Raw genomic sequence first — 14954 nt, 5'->3', positions numbered from 1 at the left:
GTTTCAAGAGATTCTAGTGCCTCAGCCTCCCAAGTAGCTGGGATTACAGGCACTCGCCACCACACCCAGCTAATTTTTGTATTTTTTAAATAGAGACGGGTTTTGTCATGTTGGCCAGGCTGTTCTCAAACTCCTGACCTCGAGTGATCCACCTGCCTCGTCCCCCAAAGTGCTGGGATTACAGATGTGAACCACCGCACCCAGCCTATTTCTTAACTGCAAAATGGAGACAATCCCTGTGAGGATGAACAATCCCTGTGAAAATTCAACAGGATGAGGAATGGTGGCTCATGTCCGTAATCCCAGCACTTTGAGAGGGAGGCCGAGGTGGGAGGATTGCTTGAGCCCAGGAGTTCAAGACCCCGTCCAATTAAAAAACAAAATGGAATAAATAACTAACTAACTTCGACGTGGCCCGGCACAGCGGACACCAGGACTCCAAGATGGCGTCAGTCGTATCAGTGAAGGACAAGAAACTTCTGGAGGTCAAACTAGGGGAGCTGCCAAGCTGGATCTTGATGCGGGACTTCAGCCCTAGTGGCATTTTCAGAGCGTTTCAAAGAGGTTACTACTGGTACTACAAGTACATTGACGTGAGGAAAGGGAGAATCTCAGGGGTTACCATGGTGCTGGCATGCTATGTGCTCTTCAGCTACTGCCTTTCCTACAAGCATCTTAAGCGCGAGCAGCTACGCAAATACTACTGAAGAGGACACGCTCTGCATCCCCCCACCCCGTGACCTTGGCCTGAGCCCTTCCGTGAGGAACACAATCTTGATTGTTGCTGAATCCTTTCATATCCTGATGGGAATTAACCTCCAAATAAAAGATGACTGTTAAAAAAAAAAATAACTTCACAAATATTCTCAGGGGCCTTGCCAGTTTCTGACATGAAGTACACGCTGGTGGGAGATGGTATAGAGAGATTTTGTTTCTCTCCTAGATGGGCAGCATTGATGGGCACAGGCCCTGGGAAGGGAAACATATGGCCTGTGTCACTGGGAGATGGCAGAGCTCCTAAGGAAATCGGCCACTGCCAGAAGGGTGGCCTTCTCTGAGCTGGGCTGTCTTACTCTTAAAGCAGCTCCAGAATTGTCCAGCCCCAGAAAAGGGCTGAGAATCCAAGCACCAGGGTTTTGGATGGAACCTGGCTTAGGTGAGCTGTTCTCATCCTTGTCCACATCTAAGGATCTAGTACTAAGGATCAAGTACTAGATCTAGAGCAGGCTGGAGGCTGCTCCCTCTCTCCTCCCCACAGGAATAGGCAATTCCTAAAGAGTCATGAAGAAGGACCCCGTTCTCCAGGCTCTGCTCCCAGCCCTGGTGCCACCACCAACTGGCTAAGGGAACTGGAGCGGTTCCTAACTTTGTGGAACCTGTTTCCAGTGTAGAAAAGCATCTAGGGTAGCAGGCACAATGAAGTATCCTGTGTTGATGGGATGGATAGGTGGTCAAGAAGGGGCACCAGGACAGTTATGTCCATCGGAGGCTGTCACTGTAAGGAGGACCAATCATTTCTTGGAGTCTGTAAGAGCTGGGCCACTCCCATTCTCTCCATCTGAAAAGGGACCCCAGAAACCAAGCAAGCTAGGAGCAGGCAGAAGGCTGTTATATATCATGCTTTTAATACAAACTTAAAAAATCTGGAACAATAGAAACTGTACAGATTTGATCAATCTTTTTGTTTTGTTTTTAAACTAAAATCTCTAAACACACCAATGTCCCATTCCAAAATATTGCACAACATTCTGAATACAAAACCCTTGATTGTATTCCTCCTTCACTAAAGAAAAAAGTTCATGACCCTGCTCCCCGGGCTCCTCTCCAGGCTTGCCTCAATGCCCCCTTCCCATCCCTAGGGAGAAAACTAGAGAATCTATAACTCACTGCATTGAGAAAAAGACATCATTCTGGACTAACGGTTTCCATTCTTCACAAGATAATCCACCTTTTGATTTGTTCCTGGGAAAGAGGGATAGAGGATGGGGAAAGGGGAGAAAAGGTTTTATTCTCCTCTTTTTTTTAAAGTTTGTTTTTCCTGAAAAAATATGTTTCTCTCATCTTAAGAAAAAATCTTGAAAAGAAAAAAATTATGTTTTTTACGTTAGAAATATACATATATTATATATACCTCTTACATTTTACAAATGTAGCAAATTATTCAATACAAACGGACACCAAAAAATGTAAAAAATAAAAAAAAGTTTTCCTACGAAACCAGGTAAATTAGTGCAGATTTCTGTTTTTGTTTTCTTAAAAAAAATAAAATTGAAGCAAAAATGCCTAGATTTGAGACAAGACGGACTGAACTGGGCCCAAGAGCGCCTGAACACACATTTTTCTTCGTATTTCAAAAGACACAAAGGGGTTGGTCTCCCCTCTCTCCCTACATGTGAGAAACAAGCTGACCTGGTGCGGGTGGGTGCCTGTGTGTGGCGATGGGAGGAGGGCTAGAAGGGGACGTAAGGCAGCATCCAACCTTTCCCAGAGAGAAGTTATCTGTTGGGCCTGTCACCTGTGTGGGAGCCGAGGATGAGGGGAAGGATGGCCTAGACTGGGCTGGCCCCTGAGAAGTCTAGGGGAACAGATGGTGCTGGGCTGAGAAGCCAGGACATTGCCTGCCGGGGGAGGTAGAGCTGGTGCATACTGCAGGGAGAGGAGGCTGGCAGTGCTGGCCTGGGCTGGACCCACTGCCATAGCAGTTGCCTACTTGGGGTCCCTGGGTAGGATGGAGTGGGTGGGGTGCCAGGGGCTTTGGTGCTTTCTGGCGATGGGACCCTGATGCCAAGTGCCCCTCTTTGCAAAGAGGAAAAAGTTCATGACCCTGATCCCTTGGCTCCTGTTCATGCTTGCCTGGCCTCCTAGGGTTGGAGGAACAAGCCCTCTCCTGCAGAGGCAGGAGAGCAAGCGCTCTCCTATAATCCAATACATCAGGCGGGAGCACTGAGTCCCTGTCAGGACACCACTCTTCGCAGCATCAAAGTCCAATGGGGTTGGGTCAGGGCAGTGAGAAGGGGTGGCAAGAGGTACCAAGAAGCTCTCAACCAGGCCGGGGCACAAATGCAATCAACACCTCCAACTAAGAGACACAAAGTCTCCACTCCAGGCTCAGGGCTGCCCCCGCACAGACACTAACTCTAAAACCCCACCCTGCCTCCCTGCCCACCCCCAAGGGTGCTCAGGTGAGCAGCTCCCGCTGGGTTAAGGTCACACAACAGGAGGGTGAAGTCCGGGGGCTTCTCATAGGCATCAGGGGCTTGGGCATTCCCTCTGCCCTTCAGAGCTAACATTATCTTTTTGGTCAAAAACAAAAGTGCAGATCCTTCTGCAGTCTGCAAACCAGTTCCTTCTGCAGTGTTTTCCTCTGGGAGTGTCTTGGGCTCAGCCACAGTGGTGTCACCCCACCACGCACACTGCCCTGCAAAAGGACTGCCAATACCCCCAGCCCATTCCCCAGCCTCACATATAAATAAGCATTTGCTGCAACCCAGAATCACATCCAGAAGGGAAGTTTCACATGGCTTGGAATCCTTTAAAAAAGGACAGCAAACCAAACACACACACACACACACACACACACACACACACACACACACACACACACACACACCCCTCCCACAACCTCCAGCCTGGGGAAGGGGCTGCATGAGGGAAAGGAAGGCCACACACATGATGATGGTCTGGGCCTGGAGGGAATGGTGGGGTGGGGCCATAGGACAGAGATGAAAGGAGTTTCACTAGACGAAGTGCTAATCTCCCTGTAGTCACAGACATCAGCTCTAGGCGGAGGGTGTCAAGTGGCCAGCCAGCAGCTCCCTGTGGCCCAGCCTGAAAGGGAGTGGGGAATGGGTTCAGACCTATTCAGGTGGCAGGGCCCGAGAAGGCCTGCTGAGGTTGGATGGCTTTGAGTGCGAGGATAGCTGGGTGACAGAGGCAGTGACACGGGCCAGCCTTTCCCTGTTCCAGAGAGGGTCAGGCTCCAGCTGCAGCTCTTTCTTCCCTGTGAGCTTGGACACACCAATCCTAAACTAGGAGTGTGAAGGAGGAAGGGAGGAGCAGGGAGCAGCAGTTCACATCTGGACCATTCTTAGCACAGGAAGCCACTCATTAAAGATGTTATATAGAAAACTACATGTAAGAAAAAAAAAAGAAAAAGAAATATAAAACCCAAACCAACCAAATAAATCGCAGGCCGGTGGGTGAGCGGTAAGGGGTGAGTGAAACACACTTGGGTGCTTTGCGGGGCCCTCCCATTCCGTGCCTGGGCTGGATCTTTTTTCTAGAAGTGAGAGTGAGAAGATCGAAAATCTTTTTGTACATTTTTCTTTTCCTCTTTTTTTTGGCCTTTTCTTTCTCTTTTCTGTGGTCTTGGGTGCTTCTGGCCCCACAGGCAGGTAGACGGTCAGTTGGCCAGCACCACGGGCTGGAACGGCTGGCTGGGATACTGCATGGTGTTCAGGTTGTAGCTGAGGCCTTCCACAAAGGGTGTCTTCTCCAGGAAGAGGCTGTTGGCACCACCTCCAAATACCTGGGCCATGTCAAAGCTGCTGCTGTTGCAGGTGCCAGCCCCACTGCCCTGGCCATCGGCCGCATCGAAGAAGAGGCTGGGCGAGCCACCACCGTTGTACACGAACTCCTTGGCATTGGGCGAGAGCTGGGACTGAGGGGCTGGGTTGGCCGTGATGAAGTTCAGTGAATGCATAGACAGAGAGAGGCTCTTGTGCTTCAGCAGGCTGTTGGTGGGTGAACGGGCCATGCGAGGCTGCTGTGGTGGCTGCTGGCCACCTGCCCCACTGCTGGCTACACCCCCACCACTTGCTGCCCCGCCACCCTTCTTCATCTTAGTGGAGCCAAATTTGGTGGCAGCGAAAGAGGCGGTGGTGAAGGTGATGGGCTGAGCAGAGCGGGGAATGAAGGTAGGGCTGGGTGACTGGCCAAAGGATGGTGATGGGGAGTTAGACAGGGAGCTGTCCTGGCTGCCAATGGGCACGAACACCTGGGCGTCAGGGTTGAAGCTGCTCTTGATCTCCTTGTCCAGCTCTGGGGCACCACAGCCCTCACTATCATCCAGGTACAGCACTTTCACAGCTCCCTTCTCACCAATCTGGTAGGACACCTCAAAGGGATCAATCCAGACACTCAGCTCCTCAGGCACATTGGCCCGCACATCTTCCACCGCCAGGCCACTCCGCTTGGCGGCCAGCTCCACCACGGGGTCCACCATCTCCCCAATGTGAACACAGCGGAAGCCAGAGCCCTTCAGGGGTTTTTCAGGGTACCAGTGGCCTTCATATTTATTTTTCAAAAGCCGCTCTAGCTCCTCCCCAAACAGGTCTGCCCGGCGCCGGGGCAGCTTGTTGTACAAGTAGGAGATGATGAAGTTCAGGGCCACTTTGATCTCTAGCTGCATGGTCCTTTCCTAGGCAGAGAATCAGCACAGGGCACGTGTACAGCCTTGGGCTCCAGACGGCTCTGGGAAATGAGAGGCATCATGAGAAAATATGCAGAAAGCTGGTGGTGACCAACAGCTAAGGATAGACAGAAAAGCACCAACTTTGGATCACACTAGAACCAGGAGCCTATTTCTGCCCCACCAGTGGCTAATGTCTGACTGTGGGCCCTAGTTTCCTCATTAGTAACATGAGGCCATCATGAAGTTGTTAGTTCAAGGATATAAACTGCCTCACAATGTACCTGGCAATTAAAAGGCAAATGATAAAGTTAGCTACTGTTGGCTGGGCATGGTGGCTCACGCCTGTAAGCCCAGCACTTTGGGAGGCCGAGACAGGTAGATCACAAGGTCAAGAGATTGAGACCATCCTGGCCAACATACTGAAGCCCCATCTCTACTAAAAATACAAAAATTAGCTGAGCATGGTGGCACATGCCTGGAGTCCCAGCTACTCGGGAGGCTGAGACAGAAGAATCGCTTCAACCCAGGAGGCAGAGGTTGCAGTGAGCCGAGATCACGCCACTACACTCCAGCCTGGCGACAGAGCGAGAGTCCATCTCAAAAAAAAAAAAAAAAAAAAAAAAAAGCTACTATTTTTAAGTAATTCTAAAGAAATAGGGAAGCTGTGTTTTCCACCATCTTGAGAATTCAGGTCACTGTATGAATGACACTAAAAAAATCAAGTCCCTAAATCAGGTGAAGAAGAGAAGGCTCTTGCTGTCTCTGCAATATCTTGGTGAAGTCGTGCCCCCAAACTGTCACAGACTAAGATGTAAGTTTAAAATCTTTGGTTGTCCTCCTTAAATGAAAAGGGATACAGGTCACTGAACAGGAAAGAGCACTGCCAATTTTTCACTGGGGGCCTGGACTCCAGTCACATCCATCTGTCATCATGGGCCCCATGGGTGTGTATGCTGTCTGGCTCAGTCTGGGTTTGCAGAACTGATTTAAGAACTCCGGCCAGGTGCAGTGGCTCATGCCTGTAATCCTAGCACTTTGGGAGGCCGAGGCGGGCGGATCACCTGAGGTCGGGAGTTTGAGACCAGCCTGACCAACATGGAGAAATCCTGTCTCTACTAAAAACACGAAAAATTAGCCAAGCATGGTGGTGCATGCCTGTAATCCCAGCTACTCGGGAGGCTGAGGTAGGAGAATCACTTGAACCCGGGAGGCGGAGGTTGCGGTGAGCCGAGATGCGCTATTGCACTCCAGCCTGGGCGACAAGAGCGAAATTCCGTCTCAAAAAAAAAAAAAAAAAAAAGAATAAGACAAGAGCATGAGCCCCAGGAAAAAGGCAAGACCTGTCACAATCAGAGATGTGGACTAACAAGGGAACTGCTGCCTGGGGGCTGCCATAGGGAAGCAGAAAAAAGGAGAGAGAAGTTTCTGGTGAGAGTGTAAGTGATGAGGGTGGCAGAGGAAAGAAATTTTCCATCACCCTGCAGCCTCCAGCAGGGACCCATCATCACTCAGTCTCCCAGGGACTGTCTGACCACCTGTCCTCGGCAGCAGATCAGATTTATCAAGTGTTTTGAGATCCCTGAAGAGAAGGCAGCCCAAGATAAACATGAGATTGTTATTTTGGGATTCTCTCACAGCCAGATCCCACTGAGGTCAAAAAGGTTTATTCCCTCGGCCTGGGCCAGCCTCATGTCTCAGGAAGATGATCTGTGAGGTCCTGAGAGCCAGTGATCCTAATCTCATTTTCTCCAAAAGAGCAGCTCCGGGGCTCATGCTGGGGGAGAAACTGAACTGAAAGAGCCCTCTGAGGGGAGGCAGCACCAGAACATGTTCCGAGCCAGGCCTCTGGGCAAAGCTGTGCTGCTGAGCTAAACACAGAGACATGACTGCTCCATGGACTGTCAAGGGCATCTTCTGTCCTGTGAAAGACTCGGAGCTGGATTTTGATTCAAATCCTTTCTGGATTCAGCTTTAGGTATCCAGGTGCTAATTTCAGGCTTGGGGATTTTGAGTTTCCTAAACACCTGCCCCAACACATTTCCCTGAAATTCTCAGGCCTGGGCCCATGGCTCTTAAGGGGCATTTAATTTAATTTAATTTTACTTTATGTTATGTATGTATGTATATATTTTGAGACTGAGTCCGTATATATGTATGTATGTATATATTTTGAGACTGAGTCCGTATGTATGTATGTATGTATGTATATATGTATATATTTTGAGACTGGGTCTCATTCTATCGCCCAGGCTGGAGTGCAGTGTATGTATGTATGTATGTATGTATGTATGTATGTATGTATGTATGTATTTTGAGACTGAGTCTCATTCTATTGCCCAGGCTGGACTGCAGTGGCACGATCTTGGCTTACTGCAACCTCCACCTCCCAGGTTCAAGTGATTCTCGTGCCTCGGCCTCCCGAGTGGCTAGGACTATAGGCACCTGCCACCACGTCTGGCTAATTTTTGTATTTTTAGTGGAGATGTGGTTTCACCATATTGGCCAGGCTGGTCTCAAACTCCTAACCTAAAGTGATTCGCCTGCCTTGGTCTCCCGAAGTGCTGGGATTACGGGCATGAGCCAACACACACAGCCTTAAGGGGCATTTTGGGGACTAAATCCTCAGAAAAAGATTTCTGGGGTGAATGTATCAGAGAAGACTCACTGGGTCAATCTGGAGCAGCATGACAGTGGCTAAATCTAGTTAACTCTCATTTCAGGTCTGAGGAACAGAGATGGTCACATGGGACTCAGCAGAGGTGCCACAACTATGCCTCTCCCAAACCTTCCACAAGAACACTCAAGACTCAGAATACCCTGGTTTCCCTCTTTTCCCAGCCTTTTCCTTAGAGACTTCATCTCTAAGTTTCTTCATATGTCTATGTTTTTCTTTTTCTTTTTTTGAGACAGGGTCTCAATCTGTCACCCAGGCTAGGGTGCAGTGGCAGGATCACAGCTCACTGCAGCCTCCACCTCCCTGGGCTCAGGTGATCCTCTCACTTCAGCCTCCAAGTAGCTGGGACTACAGGCATGCACCACCACACACGGCTTTTTTTTTTTTTTTTTTTTTTTGCGAGATGGAGTCTCATTCTGTCACCCAAGCTGGAGTGAAGTGGCGTGATCTCGGCTCACTGCAACCTCTGCCTCCTGGGTTCAAGCAATTCTCCCCCTTCAGCCTACTGAGTAGCTGGGATTACAGGCATCCACCACCACACCTGGCTAATTTTTGTATTTTGAGTACACACGGGGTTTTATCACATTGGTCAGGCTGCTCTTGAACTCCTGGCCTCAAGTGATCCACTGGCTTCAGCCTCCCAAACCGGTGGGATTACAGGCATGAGCCACTGCAAATGGCCTCATTTTTTTTTTTTGTATTTTTATGTAGAGATGCGGTTTCACCATGTTGCCCAGGCTGTTCTTGAACTCCTGGGCTCAAGTGATGCACGTGCCTCAGTCTCAAATGTCTATTAATGATCAATACAGATCAAATTCAGGGCCCTTTTGGGTATAAAAAGTAAGAATACTAGAGGCCGGGCGCGGTGGCTCATGCCTGTAATCCCAGCACTTTGGGAGGCCGAGGCGGGCGGATCATTGAGTCAGAAGATTGAGACCATTCTGCCTAACACGGTGAAACTCCGTCTCTATAAAAATACAAAAATTAGCCAGGCGTGGTGGTGGGCACCTGTAGTCCCAGCTACTCCAGAGGCTGAGGCAGGAGAATCACTTGAACCCAGGAGGCAGAGGTTGCAGTGAGCCGAGATCGTGCCATTGCACTCCAGTCTGGGTGACAGAGCAAGACTCTATCTCAAAAAAAAAAAAGTAAGAATAGTAGAAAGAATAATAAGGGCTTTCTGTTTATAAGGCTCAGGCTCATCAGCAGATACAAAGCTGCCCACCAGAACCATGGGCCTTTCCTCAGGAACAGAGGTCTGAAGGGCCACATGGTCCATAGAGGTGTCCAACAAGGAGCAGACTAAAAACTTGTGAAGAACCAGGTGTGGTGGCTCACACCTGTAATCCCAGCACTTCAGGAGGCCGAGGCAGGTGGATCACTTGAGGCTAGGAATTCAAGACCAGCCTGGCCAACATGGCGAAACCCCGTCTCTACTAAAAACACAAGTATTAGCCGGGCATGGTGGCTCATGCCTGTAATCCCAGCACTTTGTGAGGCTGAGGTAGGCAGATCACAAGGTCAGGAGTTAGAGACCAGCCTGAGCAACATGGTGAAACCTTGTCTCTACTAAAAATAAAAAATTAGCCAGGTGTGGTGGCATGCGCCTATAACCTCAGCTACTCAGGAGGCTGAGGCAGGAGAACTGCTTGAACCCGGGAGGCAGAGGTTGCAGTGAGCCAAGATCGCGCCACTGCACTCCAGCCTGGGCAACAGAGTGATTGGTCTCAAAAAAAAAAAAAAAAAAAACCCATGAAAATTAGCCGGGCCTGGTGGCGGGTGCCTATAATCCCACTACTCAGGGGGCTGAGGCAAGAGAATCACTTGAACCCGGGAGGCAGAAGTTGTGGTAAGCCGAGATCATGCCACTGCACTCCAGTCTGAACGACAAAGTGAGATTCTGCCTCAAAAAAAAAAAAAAAAAAAAAAAAAGTTGTGAGGAAAGTTGATACTGGTTCCCTAGAATGGAACCTGATGTTAAAGACAGTGTTTCCAAAGTATTTCTGAAATCTAAAACAGACTGGTCAACATATGATACTTCTCCCAAGGCACCACATGGCCTCTTAAAATGCACCTCTTGGTATTCGACTGAGAGCAAAGGGCTTCTACACCTTTCTAGGCCTCCTCAAACCTGGCTGCATAATTGCCTTCCAAGTTAACTACTCCTGAACAGTTCGGCCTCAAAATGAGAGCATTTTAAATGCAGGCCAAAGTCATTGGGAAATAAGCCTCCCACCCCAAAATACAATAGAACCACTGTCATCAGCCCTGCCTAGCTAACCATTTTCTGCAGCATAAGCAACTAAAGCTGCACACCAATTTATACCTCAGTGATGTTGCCGCACAAATAAGGAAGCATATAATGCCACCTTTGCCTCTTTAATTAGAGAACAGGCTGGACCAGATGGCTGTGGGGTGGAACCTTATAAAAATGATGGACAACCAGAATGAGATTTTCTGCTCTATCAGCTCAGGCTCTAATTTTGACTGCAAGAAGCTTATGGAGCAGAGGATTAAAGCACTGGTGCTGGCTTGTCTTTAGCTAAAGATAGGAGTGGCCATTCAGAGAAGTTTGTTCATTTTTTAAAAAAGCTACGAACAAATTCTAGTGCTTATATATAAAATATTTATGTATTATAAATACATAATATTTATAATACACAATATTTATGTATTATATTATTATAGTGAAATTAGAAACCTTAGAAATAACTACCTGTCAATAAAGGGAACAAGTAAAGGGATTCGCTTAAGTGGCTGCAGAGTACGCTAAGATCTTTTCCAACCCCAGTGTAGGCACAAACGGCCAAAAAGGGAGCAAGAAGAATAAAAATGGTGAGGTGTTTAACAGCAAAATCTCCCTTTTGTCAACCTATTAAAAAGGGCAAATATGACAGCAAAATTCTGTCCAATTTCACTAAGAATCTTATCCTCACTTGTTTACTAACAGCAGCAAAGTTAACCTGGATTCTGATCCCTTGTGCTGACTTGTGTTTTAAAGAGTAGGTGCCTAGGAGAAAGACGACGAGGGAAAAAGTAGGGCGTGAAGCTCAAAAGAAGCCTCAGTGATTCCAGAGAGAACTTCTGACAAAAATGTGAGGAAGGGGTGTGTGTGTGTGTGTGTGTGTGTGTGTGTGTGTGTGTGTGTGTGTGTGTGTGTGTGTGTGTGTGTGTGTGTGTGTGTGTCTGCGCGCGCGCGCATGTGTCTGCCTGCTCTAGTGTGTGTGTGTGTGTGTGTGTGTGTGTGTGTGTGTGTGTGTGTCTGCGCGCGCGCGCATGTGTCTGCCAGCTCTAATGTCAGAAGCAAAGGAAGACTTTTGGCTTCCCCCTCTCCCCGCCCCTGAGAAGGAGTCTTGCTTTGTAGCCCAGAGCTGGAGTGCAATGGCGCCATCTTGGCTCACTGCAACCTCCGCCTCCCGGGTTCAGCCAACTCTCCTGCCTCAGCCTCCCGAGTAGCTGGGATAATAGGCGCTCAGGACCACACCCAGCTAAGTTTTGTATTTTTAGTAGAGACGGGGCTTCACCATATTGGCCAGGCTGGTCTCGAACTCCTGACCTCGTGACCCGCTCACCTTAGCCTCCCAAAGTATTGGGATTACAGGCGTGAGCCACCGCCTAGCCAGAATTTTTTTTTTTTTTTGAGACGGAATTTCACTCTTGTTGCCCACGCTGGAGTGCAGTGGCGTGATCTCGGCTCACTGCAACCTCTGCCTCCCAGGTTCAAGCGATTCTCCTGCCTCAGCCTCCTGGGTAACTGGGATTACAGGAATGCGCCACCACGCCCAGCTAATTTTGTATTTTTAGTAGAGACGGGATTTCTCCATGTTGGTCAGGCTGGTCTCGAACTCCCGACCTCAGGTGATCCGCTGCCCGCCTCAGCCTCCCAAAGTGTTGGGATTACAGGCGTGAGCCATCGCACCCGGCCGGAAGATTTTTTAGAAAGAAAATTCTGTTTCAAAGAGGGAAAGGAGGGATAATGGTGATGGAATCCACTGAGCCTCAAACCTAAAAAAATATTCAGACACCTCTAAGTCTTAAACGTGCAAACTGTCCTACAGTGACGGACTACAGGACTCAACTGAGCGTGCAGGGGCCAGTAGGTGTCACAGACCGGGTGGATGCCCGGGGAGTGAGAGCCAAACGCAGGCAGCTCCTCTCCTTGGTGAGACACGGGATCCGCCCCAACTCACTGGTCCCAGAGGCAGTGGCCCAGACGGGCGGGTGTGGATTGAAAGGCTTCCAGGACTGGTGCCGACTGACTGCACCACCACGCCCAGTCTCACATCATCTCCCCCAGACATAGACCGGTCAACTCTAGGTCTGACTACAAGGACCCTTTCGGCTAAGAAGATCCTTTCTAGGGCACTCCATGTTCCTGAGAAGCCAAGAAAACTCGACTCAACCCAAACGTAGGCGGAGAGGCCAGCGGTGAGGGCGCGCTCTGCACTCTGGGAATTGTAGTCCTCGAACGCCTCCGGACCAGGCGGTAGCGAGTGACCTACTTTCTCTGCACACTACACTTCCCTGAGTACTTTGCGAAGGCCCAAGTGGCCGCAATACGCATGCCCGGTAAGGGGAGCCGACCGAGGGCCGGAGAGCCCAGGAAAAGTTTCCGATGCACATGCGCACTGTGGCGGGCCGGCGCCCCCCTCCCATCGCCTAATACATTTCATATAGATTCTACTCCAAAGGCCTACTCCCCGTATTGTATGGCCCCACCACATCCTCTAGGCTTTACGAGAGCCTAACTTTCCCACCTTTCCCTTCATCGCCTTCCATCACTGTTGAAACTAGGATCTGCTTCTAATGAGCTTCTAATGAGCTTCTAATGAGCTTTTTCTGGGTGAAAGGGGTGGGCTGGCTTAGATAAGGTCACGACCCCCTTTCCCGCACTCAATCTGAATTCCAGGGCCTGGGCTGTCCGTGTGGGGTTACTGGACAGCGGTTTCAAAGGGAAACGGGTCTTTTTCACTTAATGCCTAGCGGACTCGGCTCCAGCGCCCCAACAGCCAGGAAAGGAAAGGCAGGAATCAAACCCAGTCTCCCGTCCTCTCGGCCAAAGAAATTTCCAGTCAAGCTGTGGGGAGGCGCCAGGCCAAGGCCAGCAGGGCCCAAGCCTCACCCCATTTCTAATCCAAGTCTGAGTAACCAGATCCGGGAGAGGGAAATAGGAAAAGGTTCCCAGGCAGAGAAGAAAAAGCTGTACACCTGACACCTGAGCATCTTCTCATACTAAAAATCTTTGTGTCTCCTCCCATTGCAAGGTCTGCTCTACGACCAGACTTACCAGATCTTCGGCAAGCTCCCCTACTGGGTGTTAAACCTCCTTAATCCTTCCTCCCACACAAGCTTCTTTCCCCTATGCTTCACGGAGGAATGGGGGCAGAAGCCCAAGAAAGAAATAGGATTGTTTTTCTGCCGGAAAATCAGAGTTGAAGGACCCATTCCCAGGGTAGGGTGGGTAAGAAGGAGAAAAAGACCGTTTAGATACGGAGTAGCACCAGAGACTGGCCTCCACCAGTCCCAAGTTGAAGCTTGCTGTGCGGGGTTCTGGTTTCTCCTGGGGGAGGGAGAGGGCCTGCCAGCTATGCCTCCTCTCTGCACCCTCCTTCCCCTCCCAGATTTCTGGTGGTCAAGGGCACAGTTCATCCTCTGGACAGGAGGGGAAGGAGTTTGGGGATAGGGCCCCACCTCGCAGGCACCTTACCAAGATAAGCAGAATCCACTCACTGGCACTGCTCTAAGGGTACTTTTTCTGCCCAATTCTCCATTAAAACACTAAAGAATATAAAGAGCTCAAGCCGAAATGGTGAACTCTGGCTCAGGGGCCCAAGGACAATCTCCACTGACCTGTCCCCTCGCCAAAGGGGGTGTACAACCTCCACCCTTCAGGCTCCACAGAGCCAGAAATAGAGCCTATTAACAATTACCACCCCCCTTCCCTGCACACGGGAAAAGAAGCAGAAAAACAAGGCCTGGATCCCCTTCCTTCCTCGGATTTATTTAACGGTGGGGGGAGTTATGTTTCTTTGAAGAACAAGGAACATCTAGCGAGTAGCTGGGATATAAAGAACTGGGGGAGGCGGGGAAGGGAGGAAATGCACCCCACCCAGGAGAGGGCCACTCTTGGAACTGGGAGAAAAGGGAGCTCTTGGGCACCCCAGGAGCAGAGATGGCGTGAGAAGAGGAGCAGGGGAAAGTGGGATCTAGAGGGAAGCTGGATGGCGAAAGAAAATGCTGGCCAGGCGGGAGGGAGCGGCAGCAACGTGGAGAATCCAGCAAAGCGGGAGTGGGGCGGGGTGGGAGAGGCAGTTCGGCCGGCTGGGTCTCGGGGCGGGCCCCCCGCCCGCACACCCCCCAACTCACTCGGGTCTCCGCGGCGGCGGGGCGCTCTGCCGGCCGCAGGGCGGCTTCTCCCTCCAGGGTGGTCCTGAGCACGGGGCGGAGGTCGCTCTCCCTTCCTTCCCGGGCGCCGCCGGGCCGGGGGGCCGAAGTCCTTTTCGTCGTTGAGGGTTGGGGGACGAAGCAGGGGGCTATGGACTATGACTCTCAAGAATTTCTTTCAGCTCTTAGGAGGTCGGGCTCTGCGGCTGGGGGCCGGAGGGCGGGCGAGCGGGCGGACCAGCGGCTACAACGCGGGGATGGCGGACCGGAGGGTGGTTCGTGTCGCGGAACGGAAGACGGTCTGGGCTGTCGCCGGCGGGCGGTCCTGCCCTTCTGGCCCCGCGTCGCCCGAGCCACTGACTTGCCTCCGCCAACAACCCGCACCTTCCCGCGCCCCGGCCCGAAGTGAGCAAAGTCAATGAAAAGTTTCACCCTTAGCAACCCTGCGCACGGATCCGGCTTCCCCACCCCTGCGTGATGCGTCCC

At 50.6% G+C, this 14954-nt stretch overlaps 1 protein-coding gene and 1 pseudogene across 1 annotated transcript; one reads left to right on the top strand and one right to left on the bottom strand.

Moving 5' to 3' along the window:
- Positions 1-417: 417 nt before the first annotated feature.
- On the top strand, positions 418-852 carry LOC123567185 (ATP synthase subunit f, mitochondrial pseudogene; annotated as a pseudogene).
- A 752-nt stretch (positions 853-1604) lies between these two features.
- TOB2 (transducer of ERBB2, 2) lies at positions 1605-14876 on the bottom strand. Its single transcript, XM_005567147.5, has 2 exons — positions 14451-14876; positions 1605-5472 (listed from the first exon to the last, which is right to left on the bottom strand). Exon 2 carries the CDS (start codon positions 5408-5410, stop codon positions 4403-4405), a length of 1008 nt encoding a protein of 335 aa, XP_005567204.1. The 5' UTR covers positions 5411-5472; positions 14451-14876; the 3' UTR covers positions 1605-4402.
- Positions 14877-14954: the final 78 nt, after the last annotated feature.

The sequence above is a fragment of the Macaca fascicularis genome, chromosome 10 (genome assembly GCF_037993035.2).
Source record: "Macaca fascicularis isolate 582-1 chromosome 10, T2T-MFA8v1.1".
Classification (NCBI taxonomy): Eukaryota; Metazoa; Chordata; class Mammalia; order Primates; family Cercopithecidae; genus Macaca; species Macaca fascicularis.
This window is presented reverse-complemented; position numbering and strand designations above follow the sequence as displayed.

Coding starts and splice junctions, on each gene's coding strand:
- TOB2 (XM_005567147.5), bottom strand. CDS start 5,410: ATGCAGCTAGAGATCAAAGTGGCCCTGAACTTCATCATCTCCTACTTG.